This window comes from Mesoplodon bidens, assembly GCF_964165515.1.
Source record: "Mesoplodon bidens genome assembly, chromosome: X".
Lineage (NCBI taxonomy): Eukaryota > Metazoa > Chordata > Mammalia > Artiodactyla > Ziphiidae > Mesoplodon > Mesoplodon bidens.
The window spans coordinates 94,903,378-94,930,153 of record NC_138163.1 but is presented as its reverse complement, the minus strand read 5'-3'; the positions used below and the strand labels follow the sequence as shown (position 1 = coordinate 94,930,153).

The 26,776-nt window shown below is 41.5% G+C and overlaps 1 protein-coding gene across 2 annotated transcripts in view; it reads left to right on the top strand.

Annotated features, from left to right (window-relative positions):
- MAGED1 (MAGE family member D1) overlaps positions 1–5,419 on the top strand; it is a 74,822-nt gene extending 69,403 nt beyond the window's left edge. For both annotated transcript variants that reach the window (XM_081221354.1, XM_081221353.1), the window contains exons 3-13: positions 45–773; positions 1,437–2,105; positions 2,238–2,301; positions 2,518–2,597; positions 2,826–2,917; positions 3,144–3,223; positions 3,315–3,357; positions 3,629–3,691; positions 4,264–4,378; positions 4,613–4,998; positions 5,208–5,419. In XM_081221354.1, the coding sequence (XP_081077480.1) occupies positions 45–773; positions 1,437–2,105; positions 2,238–2,301; positions 2,518–2,597; positions 2,826–2,917; positions 3,144–3,223; positions 3,315–3,357; positions 3,629–3,691; positions 4,264–4,378; positions 4,613–4,990 (2,313 nt within the window). In that variant the 3' untranslated portion in view covers positions 4,991–4,998; positions 5,208–5,419. The remainder of the gene's footprint in view (positions 1–44; positions 774–1,436; positions 2,106–2,237; positions 2,302–2,517; positions 2,598–2,825; positions 2,918–3,143; positions 3,224–3,314; positions 3,358–3,628; positions 3,692–4,263; positions 4,379–4,612; positions 4,999–5,207) is intronic.
- Positions 5,420–26,776: the final 21,357 nt, after the last annotated feature.

Sequence of the window (26,776 nt, the reverse complement as noted above, 5' to 3'; positions counted from 1 at the left end):
CTTCGCAGACCCAGAGATTTAATTTTTTTCCCCTGTATTTGCAGGCTGAGGCCTCCGTGGAAGACAGCACCTTGCTTATGCAGACCCTGATGGAGGCCATCCAGATCTCAGAGGCTCCGCCTACCAACCAGGCCACAGCAGCTGCCAGCGCGCCGAATGCTAGTCCTCAGAGTTCACAGTCCCCAACAGCCAGTGAGATGGCTGATATGCAGGCTTTAGCAGCTGCCACTAAGCCTAAGACAGCTTTTAAGGCCCAGAATGCCACCACAAAAGGCCCAAATGCTGCCTATGATTTCTCTCAGGCTCTTAATGCCAAGGAGACTCCCAACACGCCGCCTACAGCAGCCTTTAAGTCCCAGAATGCCCCCCCAAAGGGCCCAAATGCTGCCTATGATTTTTCCCAGGCAGCAACCACCAGTGAGTTAACTGCCAACAAGTCGGAGATGGCCTTTAAGGCCCAGAATACCACTACTACGGTGGGCCCAAATGCCACCTACAATTTCTCTCAGTCTCTCAGTGCCAGTGAGATGGTCAGCACTCAGCCCAAAACAGCCTTCAAGGCTTGGAATGACACCACTAAGGCCCTAGTAGCTGATACCCAGACCCAGAATATTAACCAAGCCAAGATAGCCACTTCCCAGGCTGACATAGAGGCTGACCCATGCCCAGGTATCTGTGAATCTGATGGTGCAGCTGCACAGACATCAGCAGATGGTTCCCAGGCTCAGAATCTGGAGTCCAGGACTATAATTCGGGGCAAGAGGACCCGCAAGGTGAGATCCCTGCTAGTTCCACTTTGCTTTGGGCGCTCTCTTTTTTTCTCTGATGTTGTTCATTTGTTCTAAACAAAACAAAACTGAATATATATAACTGTCTGTATTTGACTAGGTTGTAGGGGATGATAAAGGTGAAAGTGTTAATTCCTTTTCTCTGAGTGTCCACAGACTAATGGGGAGACGAGACATGGACACATAATATATACAGCCTGTATGTAATTCACTTTACATTTTGAAAGTAGCCACCATGTGTTAGGTCTTGGCCTAGGCACATTCACACAGGTTATCTCACTCACTAAATCTTCAGGGTACCTCATACCAGCTAGGGATCATAGTTTCAGTTTTACGAGAAGGAAACTAAGTCCCAGAGAGGTGAAGTGACTTGAGTGATTTGTCCAGGGTGGTACAAGCAGAGCCAGTGGTGGACATGGGAAGAGGAGAAGCCTCAGGCCCCACCCTTGGGTTGCTCCTGGCCTGGTTCAGAGATGAAACTCCTGCCTGGAAGACAGTGAAAGAGAAGCCCAGGACTCAGGGTGACCATTGGCTAGTGGGTCAGGCTGTCACTACAGGTGAGGGTTTTAGGGGGCCTTCCTGGAATAAATATGGTGAGGACATAGAAACAGTTGGTGACCCTGACCTTCCTTTTCTCTGATGATGCAGATTAATAACTTGAATGTGGAAGAGAGCAGCAGTGGGGATCAGAGGCGGGCCCCACTGGCCCCAGGGACCTGGAGGTCTGCACCGGTTCCAGTTACCACTCAGAGCCCACCTGGCGCACCCCCCAATGTGCTCTGGCAGACTCCATTGGCTTGGCAGAACCCATCAGGCTGGCAAAACCAGCCAGCCAGGCAGACCCCACCAGCACGTCAGAGCCCCCCAGCTAGGCAGACCCCACCAGCCTGGCAAAACCCAGTTGCTTGGCAGAACCCAGTGATCTGGCCAAACCCAGTGATCTGGCAGAACCCTGTGATCTGGCCGAACCCCATTGTCTGGCCTGGTCCAGTTGTCTGGCCGAACCCATTGGCCTGGCAGAATCCACCTGGATGGCAGACTCCACCTGGATGGCAGACCCCACCAGGCTGGCAGGGTCCTCCAGATTGGCAAGGCCCTCCCGACTGGCCACTACCCCCCGATTGGCCGCTGCCACCCGATTGGCCGCTTCCCACTGACTGGCCGCTCCCACCTGACTGGATCCCCACCGATTGGCCAGTTCCACCTGACTGGCAGAACCTGCGCCCCTCACCAAACCTGCGCCCCTCTCCCAACTCGCGTGCCTCACAGAACCTGGGTGCCTCACAGCCCCGAGATGTGGCCCTTCTTCAGGAAAGAGTAAGAACTGTAACTCCCCAGTCACTTCTCCCCCCACCCCTTGCTCTTTTCATTGTTGTCTTTCCATCCGTAGTTCAACCAAGTGTTCTGTAAATATCTTATAACTTTAATGATTTCCTTTTTCCCTCCCAGGCGAATAAGTTGGTCAAGTACCTGATGCTTAAAGATTACACAAAGGTGCCCATCAAGCGCTCAGGTAGGTATCCAGTGCCCTCTCCCGGAGCTCTGCTCTTCCCCGCACCCCGTGCTCTGTGGACATCTCTTTGCTTAAATGTCCCCTCCTCTTCAATCCCCTCCTTCCATGGTCGGGTCTTCCTTTTTCACTGACTGTGCTCCCCTGGGCAGGGCTGGCAAAGAGGTCACAGCTCTGTGGCCCCTGCTCAGCTCAGGTGCTCCCTCCTCTCTCCTACAGAAATGCTGAGGGATATCATCCGTGAATACACTGATGTGTATCCAGAAATCATTGAACGCGCATGCTTTGTCCTGGAGAAGGTGAGAAGGCAGCCCTGAGGAACAGAATGATGGGGAAAGGTTTCTTGGGTTTTGTTTTTGAGAGATATCATGGGAAAGTCTTGATTTAAAAGATTCATGGGATTCCTACTGGGAGTTTAGGGCAAATCTCACAGGGAGGCGAAGGAGTGGCTGAGTGTGGGTAGTACTGAGTGGGGGTAGCTTATGCTAGATTTTGTAATTTCATAGTCTGTTTTCTTGTCCCTGTAGAAATTTGGAATTCAGCTGAAGGAAATTGACAAGGAAGAACACCTGTATATTCTCATCAGTACCCCTGAGTCCCTGGCTGGCATACTGGGAACGTAAGATGGGAAAGGAGGTGGAACATTGCCTTTCTCAGTGATGCTTTTTTCCTGGAGTTTCGAGTAGGCCAGGGTCCAGGACTCAGGGTCACATAGCAGGTCATGGGCAGACCTGGGGTAGAATTATCCCCTAGCTGAGGAATACTGGGGAAGCTAGATGGGTAAGCTGCCTGGGGTGTCTCATGCAAATGACTGCTGAAAATATATTCTTTTTGTACTTCTTTAGGACCAAAGACACACCCAAGCTGGGTCTCCTCTTAGTGATTTTGGGTGTCATCTTCATGAATGGCAACCGTGCCAGTGAAGGTGAGTGGCTGGGCCAGCAGCTGGGGGTTGGCTACCGCCTGTTTTCCATGCTCATTTTCCGTCCCTTGTCTCCCCTTGCCTCCCATTGCAGCTGTCCTCTGGGAGGCACTACGCAAGATGGGACTGCGTCCTGGGTATGATTGGGCTCTCTCATCTCTTGCCTGTTTATATCATCCTTTGGCAACAGAGGATGGTCCCAGGATTGCATCAGCCTGGTGGTCTAAGGGAATTGGTTTGGGGAGGTACAGAGCCCAAGGATGTGACCTGGGTAGATGGGGAAATAGTCCTGACCTCTCTGCCTCTTCTCTTGTCTCTGACCTCTGTGCTGGAAAACTCTTCTTTCCTTGGGGCAATGTCATAGTGTCTGATTATGGATCCCCTTTTTTTTTTCTTTCTTACTATCAGGGTAAGACATCCCCTCCTTGGAGATCTGAGGAAACTTCTCACTTACGAGTTTGTAAAGCAAAAGTAAGTGATGCCTAAGCAGCTTTGTCTGGTCTTCATGAATTCTGTGTGCTGGTCAGCCTCAGAAAGCCCTTTCCATGCTCATTTCTTATACTAACTATACCTTACCTATGCATATACACACACTTATGTACGCAGGAGTATTTATTGAGTATGCTCCTTGTGGTTGGATTTTCCTGCAGTATAGTGATCTTGCAAGTGGAGCCTGTCCACCACGCCCACAGTAGATATTCCAAAGGCTGGGCTTAGCTGAGGCTTTGCAATGGGCCTATCTGTGGTTCAATGACAAGATTATAAGAATTTAGAGCTAGAGCTGTGACAGAGGAGATGAAATTAAGTGTTGTCCTTTCTATGACCCTACTCAAGCCACCCTCCAGGCCTAGGTGACTGCTTTGTGTAGAAGCACTGGCACAGGAATTCAAAGGCCTGATTATTAGAGGGTAAATCTGTGTTTAGGAATGAGACTGGGGGGAGTTGCTACCTGAAATCTGGGAAGTGAGAAGGTCAGATTATTATGCATTGATGGACTATTATTCTGCCTGGGTAGAAACAAAGGCCTTTCTCCTCTTTCTAAGGTACCTAGATTACAGACGAGTGCCCAACAGCAACCCTCCTGAGTATGAGTTCCTCTGGGGCCTCCGTTCCTACCATGAGACTAGCAAGATGAAAGTGCTGCGATTCATTGCAGAGGTAATAGAGGAACTGCAAGACTCGATAGGTTAAGGGATGAAGTATGACTGGCTGGGAAATGTCCAGAACAGGAAAGAGATTTTAGGTATCGCACACGGTAGGTACCACATTATTGGTGGTATTTGTTGTTACTACATAAACAATAGCACAAAGTAGGGTGCTAAATATATAGTAGGTGCTTCATAAATATTAACTAATACTATTATGGGTTTTATTTTCTACTCCTTATCTCAGGTTCAGAAGAGAGACCCTCGTGACTGGACTGCGCAGTTCATGGAGGCCGCAGATGAGGCCTTGGATGCTCTGGATGCTGCTGCAGCTGAGGCCGAGGCCCGGGCTGAGGCAAGAACCCGCATGGGGATTGGAGATGAGGCCGTTTCTGGGCCCTGGAGCTGGGATGACATTGAGTTTGAGCTGCTGACCTGGGACGAGGAAGGAGATTTTGGAGATCCCTGGTCCAGAATCCCATTTACCTTCTGGGCCAGATACCACCAGAATGCTCGCTCCAGATTTCCTCAGACCTTCGCCGGCCCCATTATTGGCCCTGGTGGTACAGCCAGTGCCAACTTTGCTGCCAACTTTGGTGCCATCGGTTTCTTCTGGGTTGAGTGAGATGTTGGGTAGGTATATCACTTTGGATTGGGCACTTAGGGTCATTGGGAGATACAGAATCCATGGGAGTGTATTTATGTGCTCTAGCTGGGAGTCCTAGGAAACACGTGGTGGGGAGCAGAGGGAAGTATGGGGAAGCAGTATTTGTTATTTATGTTCCTTACTATTTGGTATATAGCATTGATTTTTACATTTTTTTTCTTTTTTATGTTCACAGATATTGCTAATCAGTTGCAATAGTCTTTCCCCTGAGTGAGGCTGAAGCCTCAGAATCCTTCTAAACACAGCTATCTAGAGAGCCACATCCTGTTGACTGAAAGTGGCATGCAAGATAAATTTATTTGCTGTTCCTTGTCTATTGCTTTCTTTCCCCCCTTGTGTGCTGTCAAGTTTTGGTATCAGAAATAAACGTTGAAACTGCAAAGTGAATTAGATGTGCTCCCTGTTTTTTCTGTGTTTAGGGAGGGATCAACATGTTTATATGGGAGAGATGGGGCCTCAGTTCTAGCCCGAAGGGCGGATCAGCTTTCTGACTAATGGATAGGGAAACAAAGGAGGGATTGATGAACACAAATGTTAATGAGGTCTAAAAAAAAGTGTGGTATTAAATATCACTGAAGTGACTCATATGTGATAGATATGCTGCTAGGTGTTTTGAAGCGACATTGAAAGATGAAATAATGAGAGAGGGTGTAGGTGGTCAGACAGTTGCATTTAAGAAGACGGAGGAGGTAGAACTCCAGGTAATAATAATAAAGTTCCAAGAGTGGGTAGTTGAAGGTGAGGAAAGATAACTGTTCCTGGAGATAATGTTCTGGGGACTCCAGGGTGTTGGTTGTATTATCCATGTGGAAAGTGAAATGACCCCAGGATGGGGGCAGGAATAGGGGCAGAGAACATGATGAGCCAGGTGCCAGAGCTTCCTGTGTGAGAAGGAAGATCTCATACCCCTAGTCACAATGCTCATAAAGGGGCGGTCCCACTGGCGCCCCTTACCTCTTGGAAATGCTGCCCAGGAATCTGCCTCTAAAAAGCCTTCACAATCCCCACCCCCACAGGAGCAGGGCCTCATCGCAGAGACAAGGTCTTATGCATAGTGAAGGAGGCCTCACAATGGCCACTTCTCCCCCTCCTGCAGGGAGAAAGAGGAACCTTTGTTGCTCAGGGAACAAGAATTGAGAAAGTAAGACAAAGCACCATGCAGAGCCAGACAGTCTTTTGGCTGTGACTGTGAACGGGGATGGCTTGAGCTGCTGAGGTCTTGCTGGAAGCAGAGCTCTCTCGCTGAGGATCAACTTAGAGGCCATAACTTCCTCAGAGGCTTAGTGTTACCTAAGCATATGGGCAAGGGCAGACGCAGGAGCTCCTGGGGTAGAAGAAAGCAGGAGCAAAGGCAATTTAGCCTCCTGGGAAGGGCTCAGTAGTGGGCAGGGACGGTGTCCGGGGCTTCCTCAGGTTCCCGGCTGACGTCCACATTCTGAGAGGAGAGAACCCAGTATTAGCAGGAAGCAGCCAGCAGTGTGGAGCCCCCGCCCCTCCCTGCCTCTTGTCCTCACTGCCAGGCTCCCCTCTTTCAGCCAAGCCCGGATCCTGACCCTCTTCTCAGGCAAGCCTGGGGGAACCTCAGCCAGAGGCCTTTTAGGCAGGGTTGCTCTAGCTGTGCGTTTCTATGGTGCGGTTCCTGCATTTCTGGGTGCTGGTTATTCTACCTGTTGGTAGAAACACCCAAGCTCTGTGGGACTGGGGCTGCCTTTCTGCAGGGGAGGGTGCTTTCACCACATGCCAGCTTAGGCCACAGAGTCCCTCACCTACCTCAGGCTTCTCCTGATGTGTGTTTACAGCCTCCACGTTCAGGTAGATGGACTCCACTTTGCAGCCTCAGAAAAGAACAACCCATTCATCCATAAGCCACCCGGGTAAGCACAGGTCTTCCCTGAGGTGTCATTCCCTCCTCCACCCATCACCACCCACACCCCCAGCTCCACGCTGTGTGCAGACTGTGACTGCCCTTTAGGGAGAGGAGTTTAGACCACTTGTGTGATGTCAGGGGAAGACACTAGGCCTAAGAGACAGGAACAGGGCATCCCCCAGCTCTGCCCCTAATAGTCCCAGACTTCAACTGAGCCTCCCTTGCCCAGTTGTCAATGGGAATGAGAGATGACGAGATGATTTTTTCACCCCTCCCCAGCTCTTGTCTGTGAGACAGAAACCTAATAATAACAATGGAGCTCTGTGGATCCTCCCAGCTGTGTTAGGTACTAAGGTGGCGGAAGAGTCCTGGGGCCTCTGCCTTGCGGCGACCAGTCCCAGGTAAAGTTTATTTCCAGAACTATGCGGTTATGGCAACATCAGAGGTGTGGAAGGTCACAAGGGAGTTCTAGGGAGCCTGAAGAAAGAGGAGGGTGGTATCATTGGAGCCTGGAGCTGGCAGAGGAGGCCCAATGCCTATAGAAGCCCCCTTAGCTCCATCCCTGTGGATTGATCCCTAATCCAGGTTTTAGTACACCATCTGCCCTGTTCATACCCCAGAAGAGATTTGATTCTTTCCCTTCACTGCTCATGAAATTCTGGTGCAATTTGGACAGTTGGCAAAATCTGAATAAGATCAGTTAGTGGTCTGTTAGTATCAATGTTAGTGGTCTGATTTTGATTATTGTACTGTTTTCTGTAAGAGAATGTGTTTGTAACTTACTCTCAAAATATTTTAAAATTTGTCTCCTCATGTATGTGTGTATAGAGTGTGAGAGACAAGGAGAATAATACAAATATAGTAAAATATTTACATTGGAGAATCTAGGTTAGGTGTATACGGGAATTCTTTTTACTATCCTTGCAACTTTTTTGTAAGTCTTATCAGAATAAAAAGTTAAAAAATTATTTTTATTTTAACTAATATTTACTGAAGTTCACTTATCCAACATCTACACACACTCCTTGCCATTGCACCCTTTGGAAACATATATATATATATATATATATATATATATATATATATATATATATATATATATATATATAATATGAATATATAGGATATTGCATCCAGATCTAAGTCCGGGGATAATGGTTCATCCTAATTAGCAGAGATTTTGAATGAGGACATTTGGGAAAATGGACACAAAACAGATCTAGGGAAGTGGTATATGGACTTCTTAGAACCAGTCAGGAGCATGAGACTATTAGTGTTAGATGTGACCGCTTACATCAATATGCTTTCAGTAATCAGGTGGGCAATATGACCCATTCAGTGGAGGTCAGTAAACCTCTTTTCTCAGCCACTCCTGTGCTTCCTTAATGGGCACCTGTAGAAAGTGGTCATGGTGGCATGAACAGAGGCTATACATGACCTCAGCAATATGGTTTCACTTTACAAAGGCTGATGTGACCACCCCCACTGCTGAATGCCCAACTTGTCAACACTGTACTGAATTCCTGTTACATATCAATCTCAAGGGGACCAGCCAGTTACCTGGGGGTAAGTTAATTAATTTGGAGCCATTATATCATGGAGGAGTTAGTTGGCTTTATAATTTATCTGGAATAAGTGAGTATTCTAGACATGGATTTGCCTTCGCTGCCTGAAGTACTTCTGTCAGAACCACCATCTGTGATCTTACAGAATGTTTTATCCATAGTTATGAAATTTTATGCAGACTTGCTTCTGATCAAGGGACATTTTAAAACCAAAATAGTGTGGTGATTGGCTTATACCTATGGAATTCATTGTTTTATCATGCACTCCATTACTCATAAAAAAAGTTGTCCTTATACAGTGGAATAATGACTCTATTGAAGACAGTTATGCCACAAGTTGAGAGACAACACCTTATGTGTTAGAGGTGCTGTCCTACAATATATGCTATGTGTCTTGAACTAGCCACTATATACAATATATAATGTCATCTAGTCAACAACCAGAATTCCTAGGTCTAATAACTGAAGAATGGAATTTAGACTTGCTCCTAAAGGCCTATTCACAAAATGTTTCTGGTCCCTGCAACTTTGGACTCTACTGGTTTAGAATTTTTAGTAGGCACCTGGCTCCAAGCTGTATAGGTACCTTCAGTCATAAAGAGATGAGAAGTTTGCTTTCCCTCTGTATAAAGCCAATTAGCTGGGGCAGATGGTCACCCCAATTACTGGATAAAGTTAGTGACAAATGGTGCTGTCAAGTGCTAAGATGACTGATTTCAATCTTCAAGGGGAAGTAGGGTTGCTGCTACATAATGGGCGCAGAAAGGAGTGTGTCTGGAGACCAGGAGATCTTCTAGTGTGCCTTGTCATGTCCCAACATGGTTAAAATTATTAGACAGCTACAGCAATCCCATACAGGCAATGCTACCAATCTCTCAGACTGCACATAAATAAATGTTTGAATCATTCTTCTAGATAACCCATCCAACCCAGTCAACCCATGCTGACTGGATGAAAAGAAACATAACAGGAAGAATGAAGAAAGAAAGTTTATATCAACTTTGACCTTATAACCAGTTTTAGAAATGAAGGCTGCAGTAGTTACCATATTTGATTCTTTGCAAAAATGTGCATATATATATATATATATATATATATATATATATATTTTAGTGTGCCCCTTTGTATTACTTTCTTTTTACTATTACTCTCTTTTTTTACTATTTTATACATGGTGAGTTGGTGGTAGTTTTATTTTTTATTTATCCATCTTATTACAGAATGTTGATGCAGTATGTATTGAACTAGAGGAAGAATGGATGCCATCTGAAGACCCTGAACTTGCACATGGATTCTATGACTGATAACACTTCAAGTTTGGCTCCCTTTGGGGATGGGTGAATACATTTCTTCTTGTATGAAGAATAGTTACATGTTGCCATTTTCCAAAGTATAAGATGGCAAAAAGTATGTGTAGATGTTGAAGAAATGGGCTGTAGAGAATATCTATCTTGTTGGTATACATTCATTCTCTTAATGGCACTCAATTTCCTTTTAAGATAATAGAGTTCCCCCATTTTCGTAGTAGAAATAATTCTAGGATGACTCACAAGATCCCCACCCCTGGTGTACATATACCTTCTCACCATTATTCAATAAAACACTAATCTAGACACTGCTGTGAAGGGATTTTCCACATGTAATAAGGTCCAAAATCAGTTGACCTTAAAACAGGGTGATCATCCTGGGTGGGCTGGACCTAATCAGGTGAGGTCTTAGTGGAGCCTGCACTCTTCCTGTTAAGAGATATTTAAAGACTGAGAGAGATTTAATACATGGAAATTATCCATTCCTGGATTTGAAGATTGAGGGGCTATATGGCAAAGAGAATGCGTGGCCTCTATGAATTAAGTTAGGCCTTCAGCTGATAGCCAGCAAAGAAACGAGGACCTCAGACCTACAGCTCAAAGACAGGAGTTCTGCCAATAATCTGAATGTACACAGAAGTGGATTCTTCCCCCACAGGTTCCAGAAAGGAATGTAGCCCTGCTGACACCTTGATTTCGGGCTTGCCTGAACAGAGAACCCAGGCAAGCCATGCCTGGACTTCTGACCTACAATTACTATGAGATAACAAATGGATGTTGTTTTCCACTCAAATTGTGGTCATTTGTTTTTCATTAATAGAAAACTGATACATAGTCTTTGTGGGATGACATGTTCAGATGTGTGCCTTCTCCCACTGAAATGTTATAAGCCAGATTCTTCCTCTCCCTGTCCTGGTATTGTCAAGGGACAGGCATGCAACCTACTCTTCTCAATCACATGTCCTTTCCTTGGACTTTGAAACTTAAATGATTGACACAAGAGTAAAAAAAATGGTTTATGAGATTTTTATCCCCAGGGCAGCATTCTGATCAGACTATTTCTGTCTTTGTGCTCCCTATCCAGTTCTTAAGTTCATTTCTCCAGTCTCCCTCCAGTTCTGTGAGTCTCTGATATCTTTCTAATAAAGCCTACTTATTTACTTTGGCAAGAAAGACTTCCTATTGCTTATAAGCAGTGATGTGCTGGGGCCAGCTTGCCCCTCTGTGCACTTCATCCTGCCTTTACATTCAGTGAAACTGGTAACTTGAAGTTGACCATGGTGAGATTATGTACTCTATGAAAAGTGGCAAAGACTACCAATCGGGGATATTTTTGTTTTGTTTTGAGAACCAGTTGTTAACCATTTACCAGCATACCATTGCTTACAATAAAAATCTGAAGTGATGGAACATGTGAGTGCATGGAAAAGGGCTGGGATACTGTGAGCTCTAGGAGGGCTGAGACAGCAGGATGTTGTAGAAAGAACTTGGACTTTGCCATCAGAGAGCCCTAGCTTCTAATTCTGCCTCCCCCAGTGGTGTCACTTGGGGCAAGTATTTTCTCTTCTCTGTGTTTTATCTTACTTATCTATGAAAGTATATGAGAAAGCCCATATAAAACAAACCCACAGCAAACATCACTTTCAATGGTGAAAAATTGAAAGCATTTCCTCTAAGATCAGGAACAAGACAAGGATGTCCACTCTTGCCACTTTTATTCAACATAGTTTTGGAAGTCCTAGCCATGGCAATCAGAGAAGAAAAAGAAATAAAAGGAATCCAAATTGGAGAAGAAGTAAAACTGTTACTGTTTGCAGATGACATGACACTATACATAGAGAATCCTAAAGATGCTACCAGAAAACTACTAGAGCTAATCAATGAATTTGGTAAAGTTTTAAGATACAAAATTAATACACAGAAATCTCTTGCATTCCTATATGCTAACAATGAAAGATCAGAAAGAGGAATCAAGGAAACAATCCCATTTACCATCGCATCAAAAAGAATAAAATACCTAGGAATAAACCTACCTAAGGAAGCAAAAGACCTGTACTCAGAAAACCACAAGACACTGATGAAAGAAATCAAAGATGTCTCAAACAGATGGAGAGATAGACCATGTTCTTGCATTGAAAGAATCAATATTGTCAAAATGACTCTACAACCCAAAGTAATCTACAGATTCAATGCAATACCTATCAAATTAGCGATAACATTTTTCACAGAATTAGAACAAAAACTTTTACAATTTGTATGGAAACACAGAAGACCTGGAATAGCCAAGGCAATCGATTTTTTTGTTTATTTTTAAATTTAATTTTATTTTTTATACAGCAGGTTCTTATTAGTTATCTATTTTATACATAGTAGTGTATATATGTCAATCCCAACTTCCCAGTTCATTCCACCACACCCCTTCCCTCCACTCTTTTCCCCCTTGGTGTCCATACGTTTGCTGTCTACATCTGTGTCTCTATTTCTGCAGCCAAGGCAATCTTGAGAAAGAAAAATGGAGCCAGAGGAATCAGGCTCCCTGACTTCAGACTATACTACAAAGCTACAGTAATCAGGACAGTATGGTACTGGCACAAAAACAGAAATATAGATCAGTGGAACACAATAGAAAGCCCAAATAAACCCACACACCTATGGTCACCTAATCTATGACAAAGGAGGAAAGAATATACATGGAGAAAAGACACTCTCTTCAATAAGAGGTGCTGGGAAAACTGGACAGCTACATGTAAAAGAATGAAATTAGAACGTTCTCTAACACTATACACAAAAGTAAACTCAAAATGGATTAAAGATCTAAGTGTAAGACCAGATACTATAAAACTCTTAGAGGAAAACATAGGCAGGACACTCTCTGCCTGATCTTTTTTGATCCACCTCTGAGAGTAATGAAAATAAAAACAAAAATAAACAAATGGGACCTAATGAAACTTAAAAGCTTTTGCACAGCAAAGGAAACCATCAGCAAAATGAAAAGAAAACCCACAAAATGGGAGAAAATATTTGAGAATAAAGCAATCGACAGGGATTAATCTCCAAAATATACAAACAGCTTATGCAGCTCAATATCAAAAAAACAAACAACCCAATTTAAAAAATTGGGCAGAAGGTCTAAATAGACATTTCTCCAAAGAAGACATACAGATGGCCAAGAGGCACATGAAAAGATGTTCAGCATCACTAATTATTAGAGAAATTCAAATCAAAACTACAATGAGATATCACCTCACACCGGTTAGAATGGCCATCATTTAAAAAATTCTACAAACAAGAAATGCTGGAGAGGGTGTGGAGAAAAGGGAACACTCCTATACAGTTGGTGGGAATGTAAATTGGTACAGCCACTATGCAGAACAGTATGGAGATTCCTTAAAAAGTAAAAATAGAGCTACCATATGATTCAGCAATCCCACTCCTGGGCATATACCCAAAGAAAACCATAATTCGGAAGGATACATGCACCCCAATGTTCATTGCAACCCTATTTACAATACCCAGGACATGGAAACAACCTAAATGTCCATTGATGGAGGAATGGATGAAGAAGATGTGGTACATATATACCATGGAATATTACTCAGCCATAAAAAGAATAAAATAATGCCATTTACAGCAACATGGATGGACCTAGAGATGGTCATACTGAGTGAAGTAAGTCAGACAGAGAAAGACAAGTATCATATGATATCCTTTATATATGGAATCTAAAAAAAAATGGTACAAATGAACTTATTTACAGAATGGAAATTGAGTCACACATGTAGAAAACAAACTTATGGTTACCAAGGGGGAAACGGGGAGGGGATATTGACATATAGACGCTACTATATATAAAAGATAACTAATTAAAACCTACTGCATAGCACAGGGAACTCTATTCGGTGTTCTGTAATGACCTATATGGGAATGGAGTCTAGAAGAGAGTGGATATATGTATATGTATGGCTGATTCACTTTGCTGTACAGCAGAAACTAACACAGCATTGTAAATTAGCTATACTCCAATAAAAAATTAATTTAAAAAAAAGAAAGTATATGAGGAAAATTCAGTATTTGGCAACAAAGCAAAAAACAAACAAACCAACAAACAAAACCACTTAGTGCTTACTTTTCCCAGGCACCTTTGCAATTTTGTTGGGATCATCTGACTATTTCTAGCCAATGGATAGAAGTAATATGTGCATTTCCAGGACAACACCTAAGAGCCCATATATCTTTGAAATAATGTGTGCCCAGCAGACTCCTGGAGGAGGTTCCCTGCATGGGTAGTTGATGTCATGGTGGAAGTGAGACTGATAGTAGTAGAATGAGAACATGGAAGGACTGGGGTGGCCTCTAAATCCGGGGTCTGGCCCCAACTTTCTATATCTCTGCCAGAGCACTGAAGTCCAAAAAGTTCACACGCAGAAGTAGTTGATTTTAGTAATTTGGTTTGTTATGCAGAGGTGCAAGTGAATGACATAGACAGACTGGATTGGGGGGGTCCCAGTCCAAAGGGAAACAGAGGAACAAGTGTAAGCTGGGGCCAGATTAAAGAAAATCCCCAAAGACCAGCCTGGGCAGCTTAGACTCTCTTCTGGGGTATTAGTCATCCACACACATGATGCCAATTTTTTCACCCATTAATTTTAGTATCATTGATGATTCTTGCCTCATTCAGTTATTACCATGCTTATTGTCCAGAGATGACTTTCTATTTTCATCACTTTTTCTACTTTTTAAAAGTTGGATTTCTACTATTGAATTCTCTGCTATAAAGATATTTCTTTCTCTTCTCATGTAAGAATGTATATATGTATGTATGTATGTATGTGTGTGTGTGTATGTATATCAGTGTTGACTCTGATTATTATTCTATTCAATACAGTATAATCCTTTACTAAGATGATTTATTTAGATATACAACTACTTACAGATTTGATCAGTAGGAATCCCTTCTAGTTGACTCTTCAGTTCATTTGATGCATCCCCATAATTTATTGAGCATTTCTTACATTTGGCACAGCAAGATAATACAGGCTCATTTTGTATGTTTCCTGCCTCAGCCATCATACATTTCACCATGGAGCTCTTGCTTTTTTTTCTTCAGTGGGAAATGGTGTTTATAAACCAAGACCTGTGTGCTAAGTGTGTTCACTGTTATTGAGGTATCATTGCTACAGGCCATCTCAGAAGACAGATCTAGGGGAAGTGTGTGTGTGTGTGTGTGTGTGTGTGTGTGTGTGCATCCACATTTTAATCTATTGATATTTTACATCCATTTTAAAAACAGTGAGTTCATACTGTTACCCCACTTCCAGTCCAACACAGGATTCATTTCAACTTTCTCCCTTTCAATAATTGTAATCCCCTTCTCCAACAGTGAGAAACCTGGCTCTCATTATCCACTAATTTATCTATTTGTTCAATGCTAGTCTACACAAAATTTAGTTTCAGAATTTTTAACCCATACTTCTTAAAGAAAAGTCAAATCAACAACAAAAACGACAATAAAGCTATTACTTAGAGTTCAATATTTAAGTTGGTTTCGTTGTTAGTCCTAAGGCATACAATGCACTTTTCAAAAGTCACTTTGGGGGACTCTTGCTTCCAGAAATATGGCATAGATGTACTTAAAAAAAATTCCTTCCAGAAATAAAACCTTTAGACAGTAACTGCAAAACATCATAAAAAAACTGCAGTGCACTCCAACACCCTCACCCCCAGTGAAGGTCAAATGGAGAGCCTAGATTTCTACCCTCGCATGGGTGTAGACAAGCACTCCAGACTCTGACCTTGCCAGGATGGTGTCAGAGAAAGGTAAATGGTGATCCAGAACTTTTGTCCTGTCTGGGTGGCAAGTAGTTCCACTCCTCACCTCAGATGTCAAGACCATGTGCAGTAGTAATGAGTAGTCCTTCCCCCTTCTGATTGTGGTGATGTCAGAGAATACCTAAGTAGAGAGTCAGAAATTTCACCACCTCTAGGGTAAGGAGTCTACCATCATCTCTGGAAGTGTCAGTGAAGGCAATGTGAGGAGCCTGGACTTCTACATCTACCCAGAAATAATGAAGCACTCCTCCATCCCCACTGGGATGGTGTCAGAGAAGGTCTGTAGAGAGCCAGGACTATCACTACCCCTTATCCTTAACAAGGCCACCATACCACTGTGTCAGTAGAAACCATATGGGGTGCAGTAACAAAACATTTCTGCCTCTACCAGCCAGGGTGATATCAGCAGAAGCGTAAAGAGGAGCCTGAATGCCTGACCCTGCACAGTGGTAATAAGGAGTCCCTTTTGCACTCTGGGTATCAACAGAGGCCAAGTGGAGAACCTGCACTTCAACTCCTACCTAACAGGAATGAGGCAATGCCAACTTTCAACAGCTGGAGCAGTGTCAGAAGAGGCTTGCTAAAACATAAAATTTAAGTAAGATATCGAGTCCCATCACAAAATACACCAAATTTCCAAATTTCAGTATGAAATCACTCATCATAGTAAAACTCAATTTGTGTTTCAAATATTTTAGTTCAATTTTTTTTATTATGGCAAAATACACATAACATAAAACTTACTGTCTTAAGCATTTTAAAGTGTACAGTTCAGTGGTACTAAGTACATCCATATTGTGCAACCACCACCATCATCCATCTCCAGAATTCCTCATCTTGCAAAACTGAAACTCTGTACCATCAAATGATAACTCCCCATGACCCAGCCTCTGGTAACCACCACTCTACTCTTTGTTACTACAAGTTCAGGTTTTTTGTTTGTTTGTTATTATTATACTCTACATATAAGTGAAATCATGTAGTACTTGTCTTTCTCTGACTTATTTCACTTAGCATAACGCCCTTAAGGTCCATCCATATTGTCACAAATGGCAAGATTACCTTCTTTTTATGACAATAATATTCCATCATATATAATTGGCTATTGTGAATAATGCTGTAATGAACATGGGGGTGCTGATCTCTTTGAGATAGTTGATTGCATTTTCTTCAGATATATACCTAGAAGTGGGATTGGTGAATCATATGTTAGTTCTATTTTTAGTTTCTTGAGGAATGTTCATACTGTTTTCCATAGTGGCTGTACCAGTTTACTTTCCCACCAAGCGTGCATAAAAGTTCCCTTTTCTCCACAGTCTCTCCAACACTTGTTGTTGCTTGTCTTTTTTATAACAGCCATTCAAACAGGGGTGAGGTGATAGCACATTGTAGTTTCGATTTGTATTTCCTTGATAATTAGTGAAGTCGAGCATCTTTTCATGTGCCTGTGGGCCATTTGTATGTCTTTGGGGAAATGTCTGTTCAAGTCCTTTGCCCATTTTTTAATAGGATTGTTTATTTTTTCGCTATTCAGTTGTATGCATTCTTCATACGTTTGGATATCAACCTCTTATAAGATAGATGGTTTGTAAGTATTTTCTCCCAGTCTGTAGTGTACCTTTTTATTGTATGGATTTCTTCTTTTTCTGTGCAGAAGCATTTTTTGTTTCAGGCAATGCCACTTGTTTACTTTTGCTTTTCTTACTTGTGCTTTTGTTGTCATATCCAAAACAATCATTGCTAAGACCAATTTCAAGGAGGTTTTTACCTATGTTTTCTTTTAGTAATTTTACAGTTTTGAGTCCTATGTTTAAGTCTTTATCCACTTTGAGTAAACTTTTTGTGAGTGGTGTAAGATAAAGGTCTGATTTCATTCTTTTGCCTGTGAATACACAGTTTTCCCAACACCATTTGCTGAAGAGACTATCTTTTCCCCATTGAATATTCTTGGCTCTCTTATCAAATATTAGTTGACCATATATGCATGGGTTTATTTCTGGGCTCTTGATTCTATTCCTTTGGGCTATGTGTCTGTTTTTATGCCAGTACCGTATGGTTCTGATTACTATAAATTTTGTAATAAAATTTGAATTCAGGAAGTGTGATGCCTCTGCTTTGTTCTTCTATCTCAGGGGTTGCTTTGACTATTCAGGGTCTTTTGTGGTTCCATACAAGTTTTAGGGTTATTTTTTCTACATCTGTGAAAAATACCATTGGAGCATTGATATGGATTTCACTGAATCTATAGACGGTTTTGGGTAGTATGGATATTTTAACAATATAAATTCTTCCCATACATGAACATGGAATATCTTTCCACTTGTTTGTGTCTTCCTCAATGTCTTTCATCAGTGTTTCATAGTATTCAGTGTACACATCTTTCACCTCTTTGGTTACATTTATTCCTAAATATTTTATTATTTTTATGGTATTGTAAATGGGATTATTTTCTTCATCTTTTCAGATAATTTGTTGTTAGTGAGTAGAAACATAAGTGATTTTTGTATGTTGACTTTGTATCCTGCAAATTTAGTGAGTTTGTTTATCAGTTCTAACAGATTTCTTGTGGAGTCTTTAGGGTTTTCTATCATGTCATCTGCAAATGGAGACAATTTTATTCTTCCATTCTGATTTGTGTGCCTTTTTTTCTTTTTTCTTGCCTAATTACTACTAGAACTTCCAGTACTATGTTTAATGGGAGTGGTGAGAGTGCGCAACATTTTCTTATTCCTGACCTTAACGGAAAAGCTTTCATAGTTTCACCATTATGATGTTAGCTGTGAATTTTTCATATATGGCCTTTATTATGTTAAGGTACATTCCTACTACAGCCAAGTTGTTGAAAGTTTTTATTATGAAAGGATGCTGAATCTTGTTAAATGCTTCTTCTGCAATACATTGAGATTATGATATGATTTTTGTATTTCATTTATTAATGTATGTTACATTTCTTGATTTGCATATTTAGACCCATCCTTGCATCACAGGGATAAATCCCACTTGATCGTGGTGTATGATCCTTTGAATCTGCTGTTAAATTTGGTTTGCTAGTATTTTGTTGGGAATTTTTATAAATATATTCATCAGGGATATTGGCCTATGGTTTGCTTTTCTTGTATGTCTTTATCTGGCTTTACTATTAGGGTAATGCTGGCCTCATAAAGTGAGTTTGGGAGTGTTTCCTTCTCTTCAAATTTTTTGGAAGAGCTTGAGAAGGATTGGTATTAATTCTTCATTGAATGTTTGGTAGAATTCACCTGTGAAGTCATCTGATCGTGGGCTTTTCTTTGTTGGGAGTTTTTTTTTTTTTAACTACTGATTCAATCTTCTTAGTCATTAGCCTGTTCAGCTTTTTCATTTCTTCATGATGCAGACTTGGTAGGTTGTATGTTTCCATAAATTTATCCATTTCTTTTAGAATATCTAACATTATGGCATAAAAGTGTTCTCTCTTTTTTTCTTAGTATAATTAAAAGTTTGTTAATTTTGTTTATGTTTTCAAAAAGAACCAACTCTTGGTCCCAGTTCAGAAAGCTTCCTGGGCATGAAGGCTCGAGAGTTATTTCATAATAAGAGTGAGAGCCAGTGCAATGAGGATCACATGATTATCAGTAGCCTTTCTGAGACCCTAAAGACAGAGCTGGGCAAAGATTCAGGTATGGAAACCAAGACTCCCCTGAATCTAGATAGCCTGCACCCATCTCCCCCACACCTGGACAGTGTTGGACGTCTCTGTGTCCTGGACTACAATGAGACTCATCATGAACACAGCTAAAGATGATGGTAAATCAGTGTTAACTTATGTATTGCTGGAAAAGAACAGGAGGTGTGAAAAAAAAAAACCCACTCAGTTTCATTCATCTTTTATATTGTGTTTTTTGGTCTCTTTTTCATTTATTTGTATTCTGATCTTTGTTATCTTCTTCCTTCTGATAACTTTGGGCTTAGTTTGTTCTTTTTCTATTTCACTGAGGTGTAAAGTTAGGTTGTTTATTTCAAATTTTCTTTTTTCCTAAGTCCCTCTTAGAACTGCTTTTGCTGCATCCCATAAATTTTGGAATGTTGTGCTTCCATTATTGTATTTTTAAAACATATTTTTTATTTGCTTTTAATTTCTTCTTTGATCTATTGGTTGTTCATAAACAAGTTGTTTAATCTCTACATATTTTTAAATTTTTCATTTTCCTCCTGTTATTTAGTGTCATACAACTGTGGTCTGAAAAAATACATGGTATGATTTCATTCATCTTAAGTTTTTAAAAAATATTTATTTATTTATTTATTTATTTATCTATTCACTTAGGCTCTGCTGGGTCATAGCTGTGGCACACGGGATATCCATTGCGACATGCAGGAACTTTAGTTGCAGCATGTGAACTCTCAGTTGCAGCATGCATGCAGTATCTAGTTCCCTGAAGAGGGATCGAACCCAGGCCTGCAGCATAGGGAGTGCATAGTCCTACCCACTGGACCACCAGGGAAGTACCTCATTCATCTTTTTTTTTTAAACATCTTTATTGGAGTATAATTGCTTTACAATGTTGTTTCTGCTGTATAACAAATTGAATCAGCTATATGTACACATATATCCCCATATCCACTCCCTCTTACACCTCCCTCCCACCCTTCCTATGCCACCCTTCTAGGTGGTCTAAAGCACCGAGATGATCTCCCTGTGCTATGCAGCTGCTTCCCACTAGCTATCAGTTTTATATTTGGTAGTGTATATATGTGAATACTACTCTCTCTCTTTGTCCCAGCTTACACTTACCCCTCCCTGTGTCCTCAAGTCCATTTTCTACGTCTGCAACTTTATTCCTATCCTGCCCATAGGTTCATCAGAACAATTTTTTTAAGATTCCATATATGCCATAAAAACCAAAATTGAGTTATTTGTAGTGAGGTGGATGGACCTAGAGTCTGTCATACAGAGTGAAGTACTTACATTTCCCCCTCCCCATATCCTCAAGTCCATTCTCTAGTAGATCTGTGTCTTTATTCCTGTCTTACCCCTAGGTTCTTCATGAACTTCTTTTTTTCTTAGATTCCATATATATGTGTTAGCATATGGTATTTGTTTTTCTCTTTCTGAGATACTTCACTCTGTATGACAGACTCTAGGTCCATCCACCTCACTACAAATGACTCAATTTTGGTTTTTATGGCTGAGTAATCTTCCATTGTATATATGTGCCAGATCTTCTTTATCCATTTATCTGTCGATGGACACTTAGGTTGATTCCAAGTCCTGGCTACTGTAAATACTGCTGCAATGAACATTGTGGTACATGTCTCTTTTTGAACTATGGTTTTCTCAGGGTATATGCCCAGTAATGGGATTTCTGGGTCATATGGTAGTTCTATTTTTAGATTTTTAAGGAACATCCATAATGTTCTCCATAGTGGCTGTATCAATTTACATTCCCACCAACAGTGCAAGAGGGTTCCCTTTTCTCCACACTCTCTCCAGCAGTTACTATTCGTAGATATTTTGACGATGGCCATTCTGACCAGTGTGAGGTGATACCTTGCTGTTGATTTGATTTGTATTTCTCTAATGATCAGAGATGTTGAGCATCCTTTTGTGTGTGTGTTGGCAATCTGTATATCTTCATTGGAGAAATGTTATTTAGGTCTTCTGCCCATTTTTGGATTGGAATCTTTTCCTGATTTTGAGCTGCATGAGCTGCTTCTATATTTTGGAGATTAATCCTTTGTCAGTTGCTTCATGTGCAAATATTTTCCGCCATTCTGAGGGTGGTATTTTCATCTTGTTTATGGATTCCTTTGCTGTGTAAAAACTCTTAAGTTTCATTAGGTCCCATTTGTTTATTTTTGTATTTATTTCCATTTCTCTAGGAGGTGACTCAAAAGGGATCTTGCCGTGATTTATGTCATAGAGTGTTGTGACTATGTTTTCCTCTAAGAGTTTTATAGTGTCTAGCTCTAACCTTTCATTTAGTGCTTTAATCCATTTCAAGTTTATTTTTGTGTATGGTGTTAGGAAGTATTCTAATTTCATTCCTTTACAGGTAGCTATCCAAATTTTCCAGCACCACTTACTGAAGAGGTTGTCTTTTCTCCATTGTATATTCTTGCCTCCTTTATCAAAGATAAGGTGACCATATGTGTATAGGTTTATCTCTGGGCTTTCTATCCTGTTACATTTATCTATATCTCTGTTTTTGTGCCAGTGCCACTCTCTCTTGATTACTGTAGCTTTGTAGTATAGTCTGATGTCAGGGAGCCTGATTCCTCCAGCTCCATTTTTCTTTCTCAAGATCGCTTTGGCTATTCTGGGTCTTTTGTGTTTCCAAACAAATTGTGAAATATTTTGTTCTAGTTCTGTGAAAATACCATTGGTAGTTTGATAGGTATTGCGTTGAATCTGTCAGTTGCTTTAGATATTATAGTCATTTTCACAATGCTGATTCTTCAAATCCAAGAACATGGTATATCTCTCTATCTGTTTGTATCATCTTTAATTTCTTTCATCAGTGTCTTATAGTTTTATGCATACAGGTCTTTTGTCTCCTTTGGTAGATTTATTCCTAGGTATTCTATTCTTTTTGCTGCAATGATAAATGGGAGTGTTTTCTTAATTTCACTTTCAGATTTTTTGTTAATAGTATATATGAACGCAAGAGATTTGTATGCATTAAAGTTGTATCCTGCAACTTTACCAAACTCACTGATTAGCTTTAGTTGTTTTCTGGTAACATCTTTAGGATTCTCTATGTATAGTTATCATGTCATCTGCAAATAGTGACCATTTTAGTCCTTCTTTTCCAATTTGGATTCATTTTATGTCTTTTTCTTCTCTGATTGCTGTGGCTAAAACTTCCAAAACTATGTTGAATAATAGTGGTGAGTGTGGGAAACCTTCTTTTTTTCCTGATCTCAGTGGAAATGGTTTCAATATTTCACCATAGAGAACGATGTTCGCTGTGAGTTTGTCATATATGGTCTTTATTATGTTGAGGTAAGTTCCCTCTACACCTACTTTCTGGAGGGTTTTTTTCATAAGTAGGTATTGAATTTTGTTGAAAACTTTTTCTGCATCTATTGAGAAGATCATATGTTTTTTATCCTTCAATTGGTTAATATGGTGTAACACATTGATTGATTTGCATATATTGAAGAATCCTTGCATTCCTGGGATAAACGACACTTGATCATGGCACATGATCCTTTCAATGTGTTGTTGGATTCTGTTTGCTAGTATTTTGCTGAGGATTTTTGCATCTATGTTCATCAGTGATATTGACCTGTAGCTTTCTCTCTTTGTGATATCTTTGTCTGGTTTTGGTATCAGGCTGATAGTGGCCTTGTAGAATGAGTTTGGGAGTGTTCCTCCCTGTGCTATAATTGGCAAGAGTTTGAGAAGGATAGGTGTTAGCTCTTCTTTTTTTTTTTTTTTTTTTTTTTTTTTTTTTTTGCTATACACGGGCCTCGCACTGCTGTGGCCTCTCTCGTTGTGGAGCACAGGCTCCGGACGCGCAGCCTCAGTGGCCATGGCTCACGGGCCCAGCCGCTCCATGGCATGTGGGATCTTCCCGGACCAGGGCACGAACCCGTGTCCCCTGCATTGGCAGACAGACTCTCAACCACTGCGCCACCAGAGAAGCCCCTGTTAGCTCTTCTTTAAATGCTTGATAGAATTCGCCTGTGAAACCATCTGGTCCTGGGTTTTTGTTTGTTGGAAAATTGTTAATCACAGTCTCAATTTCACTGTTTGTGATGGGAATTTTTTTTTCTATTTCTTTCTGGTTCAGTCTCAGAAGGTTTTGCTTTTCTAAGAATTTGTCCATTTCTTCCAGGTTGCCCATTTTATTGGCATGTACTTGCTTGTAGTAATCTCTCATGATCCTTTATATTTCTGAAGTATCAGTTGTTACTTCTCCTTTTTCATTTCTAATCCTATTGATTTGAGTCTTGTCCCTTTTTTTCTTGATAAGTCTGGCTAATGGTTTATCAATTTTGTTTATATTCTCAAAGAATCACCTTTTAGTTTTATTGACCTTTGCTCTTGTTTCCTTCATTTCTTTTTCATTTACTTCTGATATGATATTTATGGTTTCTTGTCTTCTCCTAAATTTGGGGGTTTTTTGTTCTTCTTTCTCTTATTGTTTTAGGTGTAACGTTAGGTTGTTTATTTCAGATGTTTCTTGTTTCTCGATGTAGGATTCTATTGTTATATACTTCCCTCTTAGAATTGCTTTTGCTGCATCCCATAGGTTTGGGGTTGTCATGGTTTCATTGTCATTTGTTTCTAGGCATTTTTTGATTTCCTCTTTGATTTCTTCAGTGATCTCTTGATTAGCAAGTAATGTATTGTTTAGCCTCAATGTGTTTGTATTTTTTACAGATTTCTTCCTGTAATTGACATCTAGTCTCATAGTGTTGGGGTCGGAAAAGATACTTGATATGATTTCAATTTTCTTAAATATACCAAGGCTTGATTTGTAACCCAAGGTGTGATATATCCTGGAGAATGTACCATGAGCACTTGAGAAGAAAGTGTATTCTGTTGATTTTGGATGGAATGTCCTATAAATATCAATTAAATCCATCTTGTTTAATGTATCTCTTAAATGCTGAATTCTCTTAGCTTTTGCTTGTCTTCCAAGGTTTTAATATCTCTGTTGAATCTGAATGAGATCCTTCCTGGGTAGAGTAATCTTGGTTGTACCTTTTTCCCTTTCATCACTTTAAATATGTCCTGTCACTCCCTTCTCGCTTGCAGAGTTTCTGCTGATAGATCAGCTGTTAACCTTATGGGGATTCCCTTGTATATTATTTGTTGTTTTTCCCTTGCTGCTTTTAATATTTTTTCTTTGTATTTAATTTTTGATAGTTTGATTGATATGTGTCTTGGCGTGTTTCTCCTTGGATTTATGTTCTATTGGACTCTCTGCACTTTCCGGACTTGGTAGACTATTTCCTTTCCCAAGTTAGGGAAGTTTTCAACTATAACCTCTTCAAATATTTTCTCAGACCCTTTCTTTTTCTCTTCTTCTTCTGGGACATATATAATTCGAATGTTGGGGTGTTTAATATGGTCCCAGATATCTCAGAGACTGTCCTCAATTCTTTTCATTCTTTTTTCTTTATTCTGCTCTGAGGTGGTTATTTCCACTATTTTTCTTACATGTAACTTATCCGTTCTTCTGCCTCAGTTATTCTGCTATTGATTCCTCCTAGAGAATTTTTAATTTTATTTATGGTGTTGTTCATCACTGTTTGTTTGTGCTTTAGTTCTTCTAGGTCCTGGTTAATCGATTCTTGTATTTTCTCCATTCTATTTCGAAGATTTTGGATCATCTTTACTACCATTACTCTGAATTATTTTCAGGTAGACTTCCAATTTCCTCTTCATTTGTTTGGTCTGGTGGGCTTTTACCTTGCTCCTTCATCTCTGTGTGTTTCTCTATCTTCTCATTTTGCTTAACTTACTGTGTTTGGGGTCTCCTTTTCACAGGCTGCAGGTTCGTAGTTCCCGTTGTTTTAGGCATCTGCACCCAGTGGCTTAGGTTGGTTCGGTGGGTTGTGTAGGCTTCCTGGTGGAGGGGACTGGTGCCTGTGTTCTGGTAGGTGGGGCTGGATCTTGTCTTTCTGGTGGGCAAGGCCGTGTCCAGTGGTGTTTTGGGGTGTCTGTGAACTTAGTATGACCTTAGGCAGCCTCTCTGCTAATGGGTGGGATTGTGTTCATATCTTGCTAGTTTTTTGGTATGGGGCTTATAGCATTGGAACTTGTTGGCCGCTGGGTGGAGCTGGGTCTTAGTGTTGAGATGGAGATCTCTGGGAGAGCTGTCACCAATTGATATTATGTGTGGCGGGGAGGTCTCTGGTGGTACAATGTCCTGGACACAGCTCTCCCACTTCCGAGGTTCAGGGCTGACACCTGGCTGGAGCACCAAGACCCTGCCAGCCACCATTCTCAGAAGAAAAGGAAGAAAGAAATGGCAAAATAGTAATAATAAAATTTAAAAAAAGAGAGCAACCAAACCAATAAACAAATCCACCAATGATAACAAGCACTAAAAACTAAACTAAGATAAATGTAAAACTCAGAAACAAATCCATCTCAGAAAGCAAGCCCCAAGTCTACAGTTGCCCCCAAAGTCCACTGCTTCAATTTTTGAAACATTCCTTGTCTATTCAGTTATTCCACAGATGCAGGGTTCATCAAGTTGATTGTGGAGATTTAATCCACTGCTCCTGAGGCTTCACAGAGAAATATCTCTTTCTCTTCTTTGTTCGCCCAGCTCCTGGGGTTCAGCTTCAATTTTGGCCCTGCCTCTGCATGTAGGTCCCCTTCAGGCATCTGTTCCACACCCAGACAGGAAGGGTTTAAAGCAGCATCTAATTAGGGTTCTCTTGCTCAATCAGGCTGTGGAGAGGGAGGGGTACAGTAGTCATAATTGAAATGTGGGGCAAGCCTGCGGTGACAGAGGCCGGCATGACGTTGCCACAGCCTGAGGTGTGCCGTGTATTCCCCCAGGGAAGTTGTCCCTGGATCTCGGGACTCCCTCCCAGGTAGTTGTGGCACACTAGCCCCCTTCAGGCTGTCATCACACAGCCAACGACAGTAGTCTCACTGGGACTCAGCAACAGGGGTGCAGAGGGCAAAGCTGAGAGATTCCTGCACAGAGGATCAGGGTCAACCAGCACTCACCAACCTGAGACACTTGTCTGCTCACCCACCATGGTGGGTGGGCAATGGGTGCTGAGGCTCACGCTTTGGAAGTCAGATCCCAGGGAGACTACTGGGGTTCACTGAAGGGGGCCAGTGTGCCACAACTAGCTGGGAGGGTGTCCGAAAAAATGTCTGGACCTGCTGTAGAGGCAAGAGACCATTATTCTGGGGTGCACAAAGAAAAGGGATTCCTTCCACTTGTGCCCACAGAAGGCAGAGCACCGCCTAAGTGAGTTTCAGAGACAGGCGTGAGCTGCAGCTATAAGCTCAGATCACAGAAACAGGCATGAAACGCTAATGCTGCTGCCAATGCCACCAATAATCCTGTGTGCAAGCACCGGTCATTACCCACACCCCCTCCAGGAGCCTGTGTAGCACACCACCGCCCAGGTCCCGAGATCCAGGGACAATTTCCCTGGGAGAATACACGGCACACCTCAGGCTGTGGCAATGCCACTCTGGCCTGTATCACCGCAG